The sequence below is a fragment of the Rhea pennata genome, chromosome 31 (assembly GCF_028389875.1).
Source record: "Rhea pennata isolate bPtePen1 chromosome 31, bPtePen1.pri, whole genome shotgun sequence".
NCBI classification, from domain to species: domain Eukaryota; kingdom Metazoa; phylum Chordata; class Aves; order Rheiformes; family Rheidae; genus Rhea; species Rhea pennata.
The window spans coordinates 2,987,097-3,004,315 of record NC_084693.1 but is presented as its reverse complement, the minus strand read 5'-3'; the positions used below and the strand labels follow the sequence as shown (position 1 = coordinate 3,004,315).

At 61.2% G+C, this 17,219-nt stretch overlaps 2 protein-coding genes across 5 annotated transcripts; both read left to right on the top strand.

The window, feature by feature from the left end:
* The first annotated feature begins 854 nt into the window (after nucleotides 1-854).
* On the top strand, nucleotides 855-11,645 carry NDUFS2 (NADH:ubiquinone oxidoreductase core subunit S2). The gene is made up of 14 exons (XM_062597978.1): nucleotides 855-949; nucleotides 1,043-1,149; nucleotides 4,127-4,317; nucleotides 5,415-5,535; nucleotides 6,055-6,167; nucleotides 6,876-6,950; nucleotides 7,235-7,312; nucleotides 7,683-7,768; nucleotides 8,181-8,300; nucleotides 8,526-8,655; nucleotides 9,313-9,408; nucleotides 9,811-9,894; nucleotides 11,236-11,293; nucleotides 11,454-11,645. The coding sequence occupies exons 1-14, from the start codon at nucleotides 879-881 to the stop codon at nucleotides 11,489-11,491; spliced, it is 1,368 nt and encodes a 455-aa protein (XP_062453962.1). The 5' UTR covers nucleotides 855-878; the 3' UTR covers nucleotides 11,492-11,645.
* Nucleotides 11,646-12,443: 798 nt separating this feature from the next.
* FCER1G (Fc epsilon receptor Ig) lies at nucleotides 12,444-15,653 on the top strand. Of its 4 annotated transcripts, XM_062597888.1 has the most exons (6): nucleotides 12,444-12,615; nucleotides 13,378-13,469; nucleotides 13,643-13,684; nucleotides 13,914-14,023; nucleotides 14,208-14,228; nucleotides 14,876-15,653. In XM_062597888.1, exons 1-6 carry the CDS (start codon nucleotides 12,561-12,563, stop codon nucleotides 15,336-15,338), a joined length of 783 nt encoding a protein of 260 aa, XP_062453872.1. In that variant the 5' UTR covers nucleotides 12,444-12,560; the 3' UTR covers nucleotides 15,339-15,653. The 4 variants fall into 4 exon arrangements, with proteins under 4 accessions (XP_062453872.1, XP_062453875.1, XP_062453874.1 ...); XM_062597891.1 differs by lacking the exon at nucleotides 13,914-14,023 and having other exon boundaries at nucleotides 14,876-15,014; XM_062597890.1 differs by lacking the exon at nucleotides 13,914-14,023 and having other exon boundaries at nucleotides 14,205-14,228; nucleotides 14,876-15,014.
* Nucleotides 15,654-17,219: the final 1,566 nt, after the last annotated feature.

Here is a 17,219-nt window from a genome sequence, read left to right as displayed (position 1 = left end):
TCCTTGCCCACAGCTCCCACTGCCTGTGGCTTCCGGGGGCTCAGCACCCATGGGTCCTGGGGGGTCTGTGCCCATGGCTCCCAGTGCCCGTGGGTCCCAGGGGCTCAGCACCCATGGGTCCTGGGAGGGGAGGTCCGTGCACATGGCTCCCAGTGCCTGTGGGTCCCAGGGGCTCAGCACCCATGGGTCCTGGGGGGTCCATGCCCATGGCTCCCAGTGCCCGTGGGTCCCAGGGGCTCAGCATCCATGGGTGCCTGGCTCCCATTGCCTGTGGGTTCCGGGGGCTCAGCACCCATGGGTCCTGGGAGGGGAGGTCCGTGCCCATGGCTCCCACTGCCTGTGGGTCCTGGGGGCTCAGCACCCATGGGTCCTGGGGGGTCTGTGCCCACAGCTCCCACTGCCTGTGGGTTCCGGGGGCTCAGCACCCATGGGTCCTGGGGACAGCTGAGCCCCCAGACCTTAGCACCTGCAGGTCCCTGTTGGGTCAGCCCCGGGGGTCCCCGTAGGCCCGTGTGACACGGCGGCAGAGCCCAGCCCGGGACCCCGGCCACGGCGCGGGACATCGCGCTGCCCCTCCGCGCCGCGCACCGCCCGCCTCAAAGATGGCGGCCGGGACCGACGGCAGCGAAGCGAGGCAGCATCGCGAATAGTTCCCTTAGTAAAGATGGCGATGGAGCGCTGCTTGGACGCCGGCAAAGCCGTTGATCCGCCGCCGTCGCTTGCCCTTAGTTAGTATGGCGACGCCAGAGGCAGCTAGCCCGGCCCGGCCGCTTCTCGTGCCCTCACCTAACATGGCGCCGGCGCCGACGGCGGCGTCGCCGTGGGGGGGGGGTGGGAATGAGCGGCGCGTGCGCGTGCGCGCTGCGGCGAAGGGCAAGATGGCGGCGCTGCGGGCGCTGTGGCGGCTGCGGGCACCTTCAGGGCCGCGGCTGGGGGCGGCCCCGGCCAGGTGAGAGCGGGGCCGGGGCGGCGGCGCGGCGGCGGCCGGGCCTGGCCGGCCGGGCCTGGCCTCGCCCCGCCTCACCGGCCTGTGTGTGCGCAGGGCGGCGCGGCAATGGCAGCCCGACGTGGAGTGGGCGCAGCAGTTCGCCGGCGCCGTCATGTACCCGTCCAAGGAGACGGAGAAGTGGGTGCCGCCGCCCTGGAACGGTGAGCGGGGGGCTGGGGGGCCTTGGTGGGTGCCGTGGGGCTGCCTGAGGGGGCTGGGGGTGCCCCAGGCCTGTTGATCCTTGGTGGGTGCCATGGGGTTGCCTGGGTGCTGGGGGTTGCCCCAGGCCTGTTGACCCTTGGTGGGTGCTGTGTGGGTGCTGGGAGTTGCCCCAGGCCTGTTAACCCTTGGTGGGTGCCATGGGGTTGCCTGGGTGCTGGGGCTTCCCCCGAGCCTGCTGATCCTTGGTGGGTGCTATGGGGTTGCCTGAGTGCTGGGGTTGCCCCAAGCCTGTTGGCCCTTGATGGGTGCCGTGTGGGTGCTGGGGGCTGCCCCGGGCCTGTTGACCCTTGGTGGGTGCTGTGGGGCTGCCTGGGTGCTGGGAGTTCCCCCAGGCCTGCTGGCCCTTGGTGGGTGCCCTTGGCCAGTGTGGGGCTCCCTCAGTGCTCAGTGGGTGTCCTGACCCCAGCTCAGGAGGCTCAGAGGGGGTGGTGAGTGCTCTGGGTCTCATCGGGTGCTTGGCGGGCCTCCTGAACCCAGGAGATTGCTTGTGACTTGAATGGCAGCCTGGTTGGGCTGGTGGATGCTTTAGGGTCCTGGGGACCCAGTGGGTGCCTGGTAGGTACCCTGGGCTGGAGGAGTGCAGAGTGGGTGTCCCAGCCCTGGGGAGTTCTTGGTGGCTGCCCTGGGCCAGTCTGAGGCTTACCAGGTGCTTGATGGATGATGGACCCAGGGAGTGCCTGTAGCTTGAGTAGGGTCCTGGTGGGGCTGTGGAGGCCTAGTGGTTCCCTTGGAGTCCTAGGTACCCAGGAGAAGGTTGGTAGGTGCTCTGGGCCTAGTAGGTGCTTGGTGGCTAGGCAGTGCCAGGCTGGGGCTCACTGGGTGCTGGCTGGGTGGCTTGGGCTCTGAGGGTGCCTTTGGCTGAAGTGAAGGCCCAGTGCATGCTGTGGGGGCCTGTTGGGTGCCTTGGCCTCTTGGATGCCTGGAAGATGCCATGTGGATACTCTGGGCTCTGGTGCTTGTTGGCTGGGATAGGCCCAGTAGATGCCTTGGGCTTGGGCAAGTATCTGTGTCTCACGTAAGGGTCTGGTGAGTGCTATGGAGTGTGGTGGTTGTTCTGGGCTCTTGTCTACCCAGTAGGAGCCCAGTGGGTGCTTGATGGGGGCTCAGAGCTAGGTTGGGGCTTGTTGAATTGACTGGAGGGAGCCTGTGGCTCAGTGGGGGCTTAGTGGGTACCTGGGGCTCCGGAGGTGTCCATTGGAGACCTGGTCGGTGCCCATTAGGTGCTTTGAGTTCCTAGGTGCCCAGGTTTTGGATTAGCTCAGTGGGTGCCTGGTTAGTACCTGAGGCCCAGGGGTGCAGGTCCGCCCGGGGCCACGCGGGTCTGACAGCCAGCCACTGCAGCGCTGCCTTGCTTGAGCATCGCCGCGGGGCAGGCGAGGCCTTTTCCTGGAGACAGCGCGGAGAAAGTGTCAGTGGGAAGGGAGTTTCTGGGCTTGTCGCTACCACCGTTCGTGCTGCTGGTATTCAAGAGAAGGGTGTTTTGTGGGAAAACGGATGTTGGTTTTTTTTTTTTTCTTCTCCCGTGCATGTAACACGCTGATCTGGCAGATGTAGCAGAGCGGGAAGAGGGTGCTGAGCTGGATTTGAGTGTGGGCTGGTTGCCTTGGGGTCTTGGAGAGGTTTCTCCTGTTCTTATCCTTAGTTGCATGAATATTGGCAAGAGAGAGAAGGAGCAGAATCAGGCTGGGGAGTCTTCAGGCAGAGGGACTATAGCCCAGCGCTGCCAGGGAGAAGTGGGTATCAAATAGGAACAAGGCAATTCTGTTCCTTCAGCAAAATTTTATCAGCAAGGATAGCTTTGAGGACCGAAGGGAGGGAGTTCTGGGGTCTCTGCAGCTCGACGGCAGCCGCATGGTTTCATCCGAAAGACCTGACGTGGTAGCAGTGAAAGGGAACCCAGAAGGGCCCTCTGCCTGTGATTTTTGGAGATCAGCAGAAGCAGTGATGCCAGACTGCTCTGGTTTTATCGTGGGGCAGCTTGCGCCTGTGATGGCATAACTTGGCCAGGCGGACTTGGCGTCACCCTTCTCTAGGGTACTTTGGGTAAGATGACTGAGCGTGGTGATACAGCGTGGCCAGGATGGCAACAGTGGTGAAATCTCTTCAGCTATCTGTATGGAGATGCCTTGTACCTTGTAGCGACTTCAGCTCCGAAGGGAATAGCTCACAGCTGCCAAACAGCTGGGACACAGCTGGTCCCGAGCTGTGTCCTGTATTGCGTGAGGTGTCCTGGTGCTCCTGGGCCCAGCTCTGCTGGTGCAATGTGCTATAGTTGCGCATGTGGCACAAGTTTCCCTTGCAGCAGCTCCAGGAGCAGTGGGTGGAGGGAGAGTCTGGCTCTTTGCGCTACCAGAGCTGCTATGAGAAGTTTCGGTATTGGGCACAGGTTGAATTTTGAATATTTTACCCTTCGGGAACTTCACATCACCGTTTTGGCTTTGCAAGACCCCGGGGCCCCGAGAAGCGGTGCTCTGGGAGACGCACTGCTCTTCCTCGGGCTGCGCTGCCACTCTCTGCTGGGGTCTGAGTCCCCTCCGTGAGTGCAGCGCGGGAAGCCGTTCGGTGTGCTCCGCGCGCCAGGAGCAGCGGCGAGCGAGGACTCGGCGTCCAGAAGGCAGAGGCGAGCCTTTGGACCTCTTTGGACGTGAGTCTTGTGTTCAGCCAAGATGGGAACCGTCTGTCGGGACATTGCGTTCCCCGTGTCCAGCCAAGCGCTGAGCTCAGCTGAGGCATCTGTGCTGCGCGTGCTCTACAGGTCCAAGCGCGTTTGCGCTGCCCAAGAGGGCCGAGGGCTGTCCCGTTCTTCTGCTCCGCAAAATACCTTGGGGCCTCAGTGCTTCTGAAGGGAGATGGATACTTCTCCTTGCCTGGAGGTTCATGCTCTAACTCGACTCTTCTCCTTGCTCCCCTGAGCAGACAAGGACCCTCCAGCTCAGAAGAAGGTCTCTAGCTTGACAATAAACTTTGGGCCGCAGCACCCAGCTGCCCATGGGGTCCTGCGGCTGGTCATGGAGCTGAGCGGGGAGACTGTGAAGAGGTGCGACCCACACGTTGGCCTGCTGCACCGAGGCACTGAGAAGCTCATTGAGTACAAGACTTACCTCCAGGTAATCTGCAGTGGGGCTTCGAAGGTCTTCTGAACCTCTGAGGTGGCCTCTTGCAGAGGAGACGGTCTGACAAGCACATCTGGGGGTGTTCAAAGGGAGCACCCTGTGTTTGCACTGTGCAGGAGCCCGATGCCAAACCTTTCCCGCTTGTGTTTTGGTTTGATCAAGAAATCGGTCTCCTTCCATGTCCAGAAAAGAGCTGCCAGCTCTGGGGTCATTTTTATCTGTAAGTTGCTGCGAAGTCTTCAGTAAAATGTTAGGAAAGTGCTGAGAAGAGCCAAGGTATGTCCTTTTGCACTAAGAGATACCAGGCTGTTTGTGTCTGTCCGTGGCCATCTAATCAGCTACGTCAGCAGCCTTCTGGAGTGCTGGAAGTGGATTTAATTGCCTGTCAGATTCTGCAGCGGCGTTTGTAAACAGAGCTCTGCAGATTTATTATCCCAATCAGATTTACCCTTCCTGCCAGCAGGAGGAACAGCGCTTCAAATAACGCAGCCCCAGGAAGGGGGAGGGAGCAGCGCGGAGCGGATAGGGAGCCCGGAGCGCGAGGCGCAGGGCCAAGACGATGTTGACCGCCTGCGGCTTTGACAGAGCCGCCGTGGCAGCTGCGCAGAGCTGTCCCGCTGTGCCTGCCACGCGCCGGCACCGAAAGAGTTGGTTCTCAGCAGAGGTGGCTGGCATGTAGCGCGTTCCTCTATCAGGAAGGCCTAACATGACCTGTAGCTCTTGGTTGGCGTTTGACCAGGAAGATGCCATGGTAACTGGGGCAAATCCTTGCTGGGGACCGTCACCAGGTGTGAGGGACACCTCTAGAGAGAGAGCTGAGGGGGTGGTGGGAATGCCCGGAGTGCTGGGCAGGGCAGGTCCGAGGCCTGTCTGCTCTGCTGTCCCAGCCGCGCTCCTACTGCCCTCTGCGTGGTTGTGTCGCGTGTCCCCCCTCCATGGAGGGTGAGGCAGTGAGCGAGCTGAGGCTGGGGTCCGTATCCCAGCACTACCTGAGTTTGGATGGCGCCTCCGAGCTCTCCTGGCAGTCCCAAGCCTTTGCTGCCTGCTTTTGAGTGCAAGCCACGACTCCTCAGCGATGTTTCTCTTGGCAGGCCTTGCCTTATTTTGACCGTCTTGACTACGTGTCCATGATGTGCAATGAACAAGCCTATTCCCTGGCCGTGGAGAAGCTCCTCAACATCCGTCCGCCTTTGAGGGCTCAGTGGATCCGAGGTGAGAACGATTCCGTGCACCTCTGGATCCTTTGTCTGGGTGTTCCCGCTCCTGTCCCAAAGGGGAACGTTCTCACGAGCCCTTGCCTTGCTTCCCTGCCCACCCTGTGGCACTGTCAAGGTCTCATTTGTCAAGGACTTGGCCATCGAATCCCACTGGTCTGTCCCTGCTTGGCAGCCACAGATACCGGGGAGGATGAGGAATGATTCCTGCCCCGCCACATTCAGTTTGGGGACAGCTGAGTGATGCCCTGCCTGTAGGAACGATGAAGGGAGGAGGCTTCCTTCTGAGCTGGGAGGTTTCTCCCCACTTCTCCCACCTCAGTGGGGTCATGGCTGTGCCCCCCAGCTTTCCAAGGACAACTCTCTGCTTTTCACTGCATCTAGGCAGGGGCAGATCCTGTGTCCTGGCTGGTTCAGCCCCAAATGTCCCTTCTCTAGGGGGTGGTACGGGGGCATGGGGACTCTTTGCAGGAGATGGGGTGTACTCATCCCTCTAACATGCCGTCTCTGCCTGCAGTCCTCTTTGCAGAGATAACCCGGCTCCTGAATCACATTATGGCTGTCACCACGCATGCACTGGACATCGGGGCGATGACCCCGTTCTTCTGGATGTTTGAGGAGAGAGAGAAGGTAAATGCCAGGACAACCGTGCTGAGAGCCTGCAGGGGCCTGGCAGAGCTGCCAGCCCTTCTCTGAGAAGGTCACTCTCCCCACAAGGTGGCCAGGAAGAGGACAGAGGATCTCTCTGTAACCCTGGGGTGGGCAACCTTCCCCCAGGAGAGGGTGTTTCGAACTGTAAGCCCTAAAAGGGGTTGTGCCGAGGAGGGAATTACTATGGGGAACCAGTCACTCAGATTGTGGTTTGGCCTAGCTGGAGGTTGCAGACCTGGAGGTTTTGATGCCCTCAGGGTTTCTTTAAGGACTGAGCACTGGGGGAGGCGAGGTGTGAGGGGATGCTACAGATCTGACCTCAGATGTCGTTGGAACAGGAGGCTTCTGGGGAGTTTGGGAGGCCGCAGCCACGCTTGTGGGCTTGGGTGACTGGCTCATGAGCACCAGATGGAGCGAACCATCCCTCCTGCAGAACCTTCGCACGCTTTCTTGTTTACTGGCCATACTAAGAGGGGCTTTAGTGAGGATTTTGCAGCAAGAGCCGTTCTTGCACGAGGTCTCAGAGCTTTCCACGAGGAAAAGCTTTGTCTGTGATGTTGCAGGGGTGGATTTGGGGCTGAGCTCTACCCACAGACGTGGAGCGAGAGCCCTATATCTTCACGTGGCCTTGGAGCTGGGGTGCTGTGCCATGCCTGGGTGCAGCGGGCTCCCTTCTCTCCCCTGCAGATGTTTGAGTTCTACGAGCGGGTCTCCGGGGCTCGGATGCACGCCGCCTACATCCGACCTGGTGGGGTGCACCAGGTAAGGGCTGCCACGCTGCTTCCCTCAGTCTCGGCCACTCGTTGCGGGAGCTCGATCACTTGACGTTGCCTGCGAGCTGGATTGGACCGGCAGGTCGTCACCCTGGGTGTCGGACCTTGCTGGGATGCTAGAGAACAGCTCCCTGCAAATCCTTTCCGGTCTGGCGGAGATGTGCGGGGCGTCCCTGTGTCCCTGTGTGGGTGATTGTCCCTCCAGAGCTTCCCAGCCTGCAGCCCTCATGCCGGTGGCTGTGCATGGACTCATCTTGCCCTCTTCACACACAGGACCTGCCCCTGGGGCTGATGGACGACATCTATGAGTTTGTGAAGAATTTCTCCACGCGGATAGATGAGGTGGAAGAGGTAAGACTCCGGGATGAACAGTTTCATGATGGAACAGGAGCCATGTCCTGCTTGAAAGCTGGGAGAGAAGGACGGTCCCCATTTCCCAGCACCCTGCGAGCTGTCTTAGGGGGGTGGGACCTGTGTGGCCTGTCCCCACTGCCCTCTGGGCACGGCCAGGATAGGATTATTCCCCCAGTGACGCGGTGGTCCAAGTTGCCAGAGGGTCGAACTGGCTGGCACCGCACAGTAGCTAAAAGGCACATCCAGCACTGGCAGGGCTGAAAACCCCTGCCAAGGGGAAGGGAACTGTACGGAGAGGGGAGATGGCGGGGCAGCCCTACCTTAATTTGGTGCTGCGGATGGGCTGCTAACACCCTGCTGCCTGCAGATGCTCACTAACAACCGCATTTGGAAGAACCGCACGGTTGACATCGGGGTCATAACGGCAGAGGAGGCTCTCAACTATGGGTTCAGGTAGGTCTTGCGGTCCAGGGATGCTTGCTGAGGTGGCTCGACCTCCCACCAGGGTCGAGCTGCTGCTTCCTCCCTGGCCTGGTGCCAGGCACGTGGCTGAAGGGGGCAGGGAGGCCGTGAAGGAGACATGGGGGATGTTGTGGGCTCCCTTCTCGATTCTGGAAGGTAGGTGCCAGCCCCTGCCAGGTCTCCAGACAGCCCTAGAAGGATCAGGGTTGAACCCAGAGAGCTCAGCCCTGACTGCTGAAGTCCCAAGTGTCTGATAAATGTCGGAGTGGTGCAACCCAGTGGCTGCAGTGACTGTGTCCTGCTGTCCCTATGTGCCTGCAGTCTGTGAGCCATCTTTCTGGGAGGCACTGGCTGCTCTGGACCCCCATTTGTGTCTGTCGCTCACCTGGTTCTCTTTGCCCAGTGGGGTGATGCTACGGGGTTCAGGGATCCACTGGGATCTGCGCAAAACGCAGCCCTACGACGTGTACGACCAGGTGGAGTTCGACGTCCCCATCGGCTCTCGAGGCGACTGCTACGACAGGTACGTGGTGCCACGCTCTGTGCAGGACGTGTTCCCAGCTGGGCAGGGTGCTGGGGAACCCTCTGCAGCGTACTGGGGCCTCGGCAGAGTTAGACCTTCCCTGTGGATTGGTGCTGGGGCTGTATTTTCCCCACAGGGGGCTTGTCCTGAGCAGCAGGGGGTCTCTGCCGTGACTCTGGCAGCACAGCAGGCTTCGCGGCTGAGCCCTCATCTCTGCCCTTCCAGGTACCTGTGCCGTGTCGAGGAGATGCGCCAGTCTCTCCGCATCATCCTTCAGTGCCTCAACAAGATGCCCGAGGGGGAGATCAAAGTGGACGACGCCAAAATCTCCCCTCCAAAAAGGGCAGAGATGAAGGTAAAAGCCATATTCCGTCCCTGCCGCCCCACCCCGATGGGCCTTGCTGCTGGCACTCGGTGACGACACGAGCGCTCAGCGGCACGAGGGGACTGGGGTCTTACTGGCTGTGTGTCAGCGCTCGTGCTAGTGAGCAGGAAGTGTGGTTTGGTGTGTCACTCCTGCGCTGAAGTTTGGGCCTGTGACATCTGCCTCTGCATCTCTATCTCTACCCGCTGGGCGGGTGGGAACTGTTGTGCAGATGTTCAGCTGGGGAATTACCTGGTCTCTTTGGAGCTGCGTCCCCTCCCGCCGGCTCTCGCTGTGCACGGGTGGGGAGGAAGGCTTTGCACTGAGTGCCAGTGGGTTTGCAGCACCCGTTTTAGCCAAAAAGCAGCTCATAGTGAAGGCCAGGGCCTGCTGCGAGCCAGCAAGAAGGAGATCTGATGAGTCCTGCCCTGCCTTATCGCTTCAGCTTCTCACGCTGTTATCGCTGTTAGCTCCGGTTCCTGTGCCTGAGGCTTCGCTCTCTGTCAGCAGCCATCGCGGAGCGGGCAGGGGCGCGGGCGGTGTTTTCTGCCCGCCTCTGTCCCTGGCACGCACAGGGCCGCGTGCCTGCCCTGCCTCAGGCAGGCTGCACGGTCCCTCCACCGTGGTGACCAGCTCCTCTCTTTACAGACCTCCATGGAGTCCCTGATACATCACTTCAAGCTCTACACGGAGGGCTACCAGGTGCCCCCTGGAGCGACCTACACAGCCATCGAAGCCCCCAAGGTGCCCATCCTCATTGCTTTAAAGGGGCAATGGGCTCAGTGGTATGGCTGATCCCACCCTGGCCAGCACCCGGCACTGCCAGGGGAGTGGGTGCTGACTGCATGGGGTGGTGGGTGCCTGTCCTGGTTGGCGATGTATAAACAGCCGCTGGCCCTGGCTGCCCCTTGACGCTCCTGGGGACATGACGGCACTCCTGTCACCAGGTGGCTGAAGGCTACAAGAGGCTTTAGGCCTTCTTGCTACCCAAATCGCAGATGCATGGGCCATCCCCTTCCCTTGGTCTCTTCTCTCACCTGAGACTGGCGTTTGCTGGGCTGGACACAGCCTGTGTGGCTGAGATAGTGAGCTGCAGCCCCTTGATGGTGTCGCTGCGTCTCACCGACTCTCCTTGTGTCCTTGCAGGGTGAATTCGGTGTCTACCTTGTCTCGGACGGCAGCAGCCGCCCCTACCGCTGCAAGATCAAGGCACCTGGATTTGCTCACCTGGTAGGTGATCTGGTGCTGGCGTGTGGCTGGGTGGGCCGTCGGCGGTGTCAGCACGGTGTGGGGCTGGAGGACTGGGGGGAGTTGAAGAGGTGCTGCTGCAAGAGTGTGATTTGGGCTGGAGCCAGCACAAAGCTCCTCCTTCAGAAGGAGAAAGAGGGGGATAGGTGCAGCCCGCTGGATTGGCGGCCTGGGATGCCCCATATGTTGGGTCTTGGTTGCATCTGGTGGTGCCAGCCAAGGACTCCTTGTGACCTTATTCCTGGGGACAAGACCTGGCCAGCCTGGCTCAAAGCAGAGGGATGTCTCGAGGGAGCTGGCTGTGATCTGTGTGTCCCTGGCCCTTGCAGATCAAAGGGATGTAGCTCAGCAGATGCAGGCTCTTCCTAGGATGAACTTCCTTCCCTGGCTGCCCACGCTGAGCTCGCTCCGAGCATGGCCCTAACCCTGGAGGCTGGGGCAGAGGCCGAAGGGCCATTGGTCGCATGTCCCCGATGTCGCCAGCTTCTGGTACAGCTCTTCCCAGTCTCGTTGGGCCCTCCAGGCCACGTGGTCCTTGGGGGGCTGTTGGCTTAGGCTGGAGGTAGCAGCTGGACCGCAGGAGGCTGCGAGTGTTGCCGGGATTTAGTGAGGGCGCAGCCATGCGTGGCGGAGGCTCCTTCAGGCCCCGACTGTCCCTTCGGTGCTGCTTGCTCTGAGGCCTCTTGTGCTTCCGCTGCTGGAGCTGGTTTCCTTTCTCTGCTGATAGCAGACCACTTCCTTCCCCGAAGAAGGGACCCGTGTTGATGGGGGGCTGCGCGCCCTCTGCTCCCAGACCCCTGTCCCTCAGGCCTGAGACCTGAGGCTTGTTGCCAGCATCGCACCCATCTCTGGAAGCGGTGAGCTGGGCAGTGCCAGGCTCCGCTCAACTCCTGCGCTTGAGCTCGTGCCGTTGCGCGGAGCCTGGCCGGGACCAAGGTTCAGGAGATGTGCGCCTCAAATTTGGAAGCTGCAGCCTGGGTGAGAGGCAGGGACCTTTCTCCTTGGAGTGAGCTCCTGTCACGTCCCCAGGAGCCGCGTTAGCTCTGTTCCTTACCACTTCCCCTCCTGTGCTCGCTGTGTGGTAGACGTGATGGTGGCTGGAAGGGGAGGGTGCAGCGCCAGGTCAGGGGTGCTATGCACCCTTGGGAAAGTCCTCAAGATCCTCCCTCCCCACCCCGAGCCCTGTCCTTGTCACACCACGCCATGTCCCAGGACAGAGGCCAGGGTGACAGCTTTGAGCAAGGCTCAGGGACCCCTTACCCTCGTCGTGGCAGAAGAGGAAGGCTCCAGGCTGACACGGGTGCTTTGACCTCTCTCCTCTAGGCCGGACTGGATAGGATGTCGCAGGGCCACATGCTGGCAGATGTCGTGGCCATCATCGGTATGTTTGGTTCCTCAGCCTGAGGCTTGAGCACTTGCAGCTACGTGACAGTGCAAGTTCCTCAAGCTACTGGTTCTTAGTGGTTCCTCCCTTGCTTTTTGGGGCTGGATGAGGGGCCTGGGTTTTGAATCTGCCTTAATCTCTCTCCTCCTCTTGCCAGGCACACAGGACATCGTCTTCGGAGAAGTGGACCGGTGAGGTGGTGGCCCCAGACCGGCCCCCTTGCGCCTGCCCTGTGCTCTATGTGCTGCCCTGTGTGCAGGGATGCTCCGGGCTCTCCCTCATCTGCCTCGCGCGCTGTGTTCTTCATCTGGAGTTAAATAAAACAAAACTGTGTCCTGCCTGTTGCTCAGCTCGGAGCTGGCACCTCTGTCCCCACCAACACCCTGTCTCTGCCCTTCGCTTCCAGCTGAAACTGCGTGAAACTCCGCTTTTTCTCCCTCTTCTCTGTGAGACTTGTAGTCAAGAGCTTCTCTTCCCTCTGTCCTCCATCCCCAGGACGATCTGCCCTGGAGAGCAGTTTCCCCACCCTGTGGGAGACCGGAGGGAGAGTTTGTGGGAGTATATTGGAGTTATTCTGCCTCCGTTTCCCCACAGCTGCCCTGCCCCGATGCCTCCTGAGGCTGGTGGAGGAGCAGGCTGTGAGCTAGCTCCTCTCCTGCAGCGTCGAGCCGTGTGGGGCCAGAGCTGGGGCCGGGCGCTTGCCTCCCTTCCCCGGCGAGCCCGTGAGAGCCACCGCGGTGGCCTGACTCACAGCCGACAGCTTCCTCTTGGGTGACAGCGATGATTCCTCGGTGCATCAGCATCCTGGGGGTTGGGAAGCGGGCTGGGGGGGGGGGGGGGAGTTACCTGGGTACCAGCTCCTTACTGGAGAGCTCCCAGCACTGTGCTTCACCAAGGTGCTGTGCTGGGAGAGCTACGCTCCGAGGCATCTGGGACTGGCTGCCGGCTTGACACGCGATGCTTCGGGTCAAGCTCAAGCCACTCTTGAGCAATTGCCGTTTCCTAGAAGAGAAACCAGCCTCCATGGCCTGGGTAGTTTCCTAACGCGAGCAGGGCCTGAAAAAAGGAAACTGTGCTGGGCTTGGAGGGGGTGGAGGGGTGGGGGGGGGTGGTGGGGAGGCAAGGGAGACGTAAGCCGCGAGCGGAGGAAGGCGTTTGCTCTGCGGTTGCGGAGCCTTCTGCTGACTTAAACGCGCCACCCCGGGCGGCCGGACACTGCGCAGCGCCGGCGCGGCGGCGACCCCGGCTCGGCCGCAGCGTGGCGATGGTTGCCCACCTTGTGCTCGTCTTGGCGCTGCTCCTCCAGGCCCAAGCGGCAGGTAGGGGGGTCGCGGGGCGGGGTGGGGGGGTCCCAGGGCTCAGGTGAGCGCCGTGGGAAGGCCGTGCCTCGTGCCAGGAAGGGAAAGAGCCCGGAGGATGCGGTTGCGACTACTTAAAGGCTCAGGGCTTGGGTGACAGAGCTGGAGCGGGCCCGTGTGCCCTGGCTTTGGCTCGTTCGACGCCGTCCTCACGTTGCAGCCAGCTCCTCCGGGGTGAGGTGGGTTCCTCTGGGATCCGTCCCATCGCCCGAGGGGCTGCGGATCCGCCCGGCGCCCTGCAGCATCAAGACGCCTGCCGCTTTGCCCTGTCCGCCCGGTCCCCAGCCCCGGTGGCAGCAGCGGGGCAGTGGAAACGGGCGCCTGGGCTATCGCTGGCTCGTGATGTTCCTGCCAGCCTGGGGACAGGGGGAGGCACCGGGGAGGGTGCCGGGCACCCAGGGGTGAAAAAGAGGATCCCACGACAGAAGAATAGCTGAGCACCCTCGAGGTACCTGATTTCACCTCCAGTCTGGGCTCGGAGGTCCTGCTTGGTTTTTGGGTCTCCCACCCCTGCCCAGGGTAGACCTGCTGGCTCTGGGAGAGACCACGCGGGAAAGGCGACATCCGTCTGGGTGCGATGGAGCCGAGTTCGGGGCTCGGAGGCGCGTGACGGCAGCCAAGGCTCCCGGTGCCCCCCACCCCGGGGTGGGGGCACCACGCTGGGGGCTCCCACGCTTCTCTCTGTCCCCCCACCCACCATCACTACCACCACCACCCCTGCAGAGGCCCTGAGGGAGCCGGAGCTGTGCTACGTCCTGGACGCCATCCTCTTCATCTACGGCGTCGTCCTCACCGTCCTTTATTGCCACCTGAAGGTGAGTGGTGGCCCGGGGCACCCGGAGCCTGCAGCGTCCGCGGCCGGGTGCATCCCGGGCTTCGGGGTCCCCAGCAGCGTCCACGGCAAGGGGGGAGCGGGTGCCCGTGGAGGTTTCAGCGAGCGCCAACTCGGCAAAGAGCCCATCCGGGGTTTTGTCCTTCCTTCCTGCAGGTCCAGGTTCAGAGAGCATCCAAGGACAGAGCAGGCAAGGAGGTAAAGTGCTTTTCTCCTTGCCCTTCTTCATCTCCAGAAGATCCAAACCCTCCGCAGCTCCAGCCCAGAGCTGAAGGCAAAGGAGAGAAATCAACGGGCTTTGGGGGTTTGGGGCACCCTTGGGTGAGCACGTTAGGCTGGGCTTGTCCCCAGGGCAGCGGGCTTTTTGCAGTATCCGGATACACCAGCAAAGGGTCCCGGTCTTAAACCTGCGGTGGAAAATCCCCAGGTGGAAAATGAAAGGGAAACGTCAAGAAACGGGAGCAAAATTGCGCCGAGGGAAGTCGCACCTGCCCCGAAGGCTCCCGAGGGAATCGGCGAGTGCTGGGCAAGCCCAAGGTGCCTCCTGCCAACGCTGGAGCAACATCTGCCCCTGCTAATTCCCCGTTTCCGCTTCTGGTTGTGGCCGTGGCGCGGGCAGGGTGGAGGGATGGGGGGGAGCTCGGCCGGGCTGCGGCGGAAGCAGCTTTTCCTGCTTCCCGACCGGCCGGGCTCAGTTCTCTTTCTTTCTCTTCTGCAGCAGAAAGGAGACCACATCTACACCGTAAGTCATCCCCCTTTGCTGCTGGGGCAGCTGGTGCTGTAGCCCTTGGGTGCTGTAGCCCTTTGGGTGCCTTTTCTCCGGGGGTGCTGTATCCCATGGGGTGCCCAGTTCTATGGGGTCTATATCCCGTGGGGTGCCCTATCCCACGGGTGCTGTACTTGATGGGGTGTCCTATCCCACTGGGTCCACGTCCCTTGGGTGCTGTGTCCCATCGGGTGCCCTATCCCGTAGAGATCCATATCCTGTGGGTGCCGTATCCTGTGATGTGCCTTGTCTCATGAAATGTTGTATCCCATGGGGTCTGTGTCCTGTAAGTGCCCTGTCCCGTGGGGTGCCCTATCCCATGGGGTGCTCTATCCCATAAGGCACCATATCTCACGGGATCCATATCCCACAGGTGCCCTATATCCCGTGGGTGCCATATCCTATGAACGTTGTATCCTGCAAGGCGATGTATCCCGTGGGTGCTGTACCCCATGCGGACCACATCCCACAGCATGCTGTATCCCATGGGTGCCATACCCCAGGGGTGCCGTATCCATGCAGGCTCCCAGCAGTGGCCACCTGGGGATCCGGCTGGTGGCCTCACTCGCCCCGATGCTCCCGGGTACTTGTCGTCCATGACGCGTCTCCCCTCTCCTGCGCAGGGACTTAGCATGGAAAGCCACGAGACGTACGAAACCCTCCAGCCCCAAAACTCCTAGGGGGGTCACGGAGCGGCACGGACCCCCCCTTGGCATCACCCAGCAGGGCTTTCCTGTGCCCTGGCCCTTCCCGCCACCCGCTGCGCCAGGCTCGGCTCAGCCTCGCCGTTCCCAGCGCAGAAGAGCTGCAGATGTTCCTCCTCGACCCTCGCGCTTGGCATTGACCCTTGAAACAGCCATCCCCGAAGACCAAAGCGGACCCCACTGCCCTTTCCATCCTCCGTCCTCTCCTGGCTGGATTTATCCGAGGGAGGTCGGAGCAGGACGACCATTTACAAATTCTGCTGTAGAAACTGGCAAGCTCCAGCAATGGGGAAGAAGGAAAAGGTCTCCAAGTTCCTCAGCTGGGACTGAGGAAGCTCTTGGCCTGGGGATTGGCCAAGGGAGACGTCCCTTCATGGGATGATGTCCCTTCATGGGGTGACATGAGGGACACCTCACCCTGAGCCTGGCCAGGAAGCTACAGGTGGCTTCACCTCTGTGGGTTGTCAGCGTGGAGCTGGAGTCTTTTCCAGGTGGGAAAAGACCAATTTTCAGCCCTGGCTCTTTCACATTTCTGGGGCACCCTAAGCCGGGCAGAAGAGCCTGGTAGACCCCCAAATCCCTCCTTGCCATGAAATGGCCCTTTCTAAGGGCCCAACGCATCCGGTACCAGCATCTCTATTTCAAGATGCCCCAACAGCTCCCATGGCAACAGGATACTTTGAGTTTTTGAGGAAATAAAGCTCTTCTGGAATCTCTCCGATGTGCTTGTGCATGTTCCCGCCCCGTTCAAACTGGAATTACAGAAAAAGCCCCCCCCCCAAAAAAAAAACCAAAAAAACCCCACATTTTTCCGCGCTCGGATCTTGCAGATCTTCTCTTCTCAGCGTGGAGCTGACCACCGCACAGGGACAGTGATGGGAATGGTGACAGCACCGGCGCGAGCACACTCAGACCACGGTAACTACAATGCCGGCGTGTGAATCGGGGGTGTTTCTGGGGAAAAAAGGAGAGTGGCACCTTCTCCTCCGCTGTCCCTGAAGGCCATGTGTCCTTCTCCATGAGTCATTTGGGGCCCGGCCATGTGACTTTCGCGCCGCCCTTGAGATTGCCGCGAAAACAGGATGTGTCGCGGCATGCGGGCGGGCAGTGGGCACCCAGCGGGACTCTCTCTTCGGGTGGAAGAGTGGGGCGCTGGCCGCGTCCCTGCCCCGGCGTGGGTGCCGGCACCCTGTGGTGCTTCGGGGTGCGGGAGCGGCTGGGGGGTGCAGGGCAGATCAGAGCTCCTGTGATGAGGTGCCGGCACCCGCACTGGGGTCCCAACACTCACAGGAGCATCCCAGCACCCTTGATAGGTCCCACCACCTACATGTGGGTCCCACCATCCACAGGAGCATCCCAGCACCCTCGATGAGGTCCCACCACCTACATGGGGGTCCCACCACCTATAGGAGCACCCCAGCACCTTTGACAAGGCTCCAGAACCCACACTGGGGTCCCACCACCCACAGGAACATCCTAGCACTCTTGATGAGGTCCCAGCACCCAGAGAAGCATCCTAACATTTTTGTTGAGGTGCAAATGCTTTTGTTGGGGTCCCAGCACCCACCACAGGAGCCCCAGAAGCTCCACAGCACCTTTGTTGGGGTCTTAGCACCCATAGGAGCATCCTAACATATCTGGCAACATGCCAACACCCTTGACAAGGTCCCAGCACCTGCAGTGGGGGAGGTCTCATCACCCACAGGAGCATCACAGCAACTTTGTTGAGGTTTCAGCACCCACAGGAGTGTCCCAGCACCTCTGTCAAGGAGCTAACAGCAAGGTGGCATCACCCACACTGGAGTCCTGTCACTGCGAGGAGATCCCAACACCTTCAAGCAGGTCCCAGCAGCCCCGTCCTCAGGGAAGGAACATGCAAAGGCTGGGGGAGGAGGGTGGCACCGCGTGCCGACACGAACCGCCCCCGGGAAACGTCCCCAAAGGGCGAACAGAACCTCGGACGAGGAATTTGCAGGCTGCAGCCTGACGGATGCCGGGCACCCCGGCTCAAGATGATCCTCAACATCCCCGCTGCCACTGTCACCCAGGGCGCCACCTCCTCCTGGCACGGGAGCTGGCTCTCCGCAGGGTGCCCGGTGCTGCCCCCTGCCCTCCCCATCGCTCCCCATTGCCCCCATTGCTCCCATCAAGCTCCATCCCACCCCATTCCTCCTCATCACTCCCTATTGCTTCCATCGATCTCCATCCCACCCCATCCTTCCTCATCCCTCCTCATCCCACCCCACTGCTCCTATCACTCCCC

Excerpts from the sequence above, each read along its gene's own strand:
- NDUFS2 (XM_062597978.1), top strand. The coding sequence starts at position 879 with ATGGCGGCGCTGCGGGCGCTGTGGCGGCTGCGGGCACCTTCAGGGCCG. Across the intron at positions 8,301-8,525 it reads CGAGGCGACTGCTACGACAG|GTACCTGTGCCGTGTCGAGG; the intron begins GTACGTGGTGCC and ends CTGCCCTTCCAG. Across the intron at positions 9,409-9,810 it reads CAGCCATCGAAGCCCCCAAG|GGTGAATTCGGTGTCTACCT; the intron begins GTGCCCATCCTC and ends GTGTCCTTGCAG.
- FCER1G (XM_062597888.1), top strand. The coding sequence starts at position 12,561 with ATGGTTGCCCACCTTGTGCTCGTCTTGGCGCTGCTCCTCCAGGCCCAA. Across the intron at positions 13,470-13,642 it reads TCCTTTATTGCCACCTGAAG|GTCCAGGTTCAGAGAGCATC; the intron begins GTGAGTGGTGGC and ends TCCTTCCTGCAG. Across the intron at positions 14,229-14,875 it reads AAGGAGACCACATCTACACC|GGACTTAGCATGGAAAGCCA; the intron begins GTAAGTCATCCC and ends TCTCCTGCGCAG.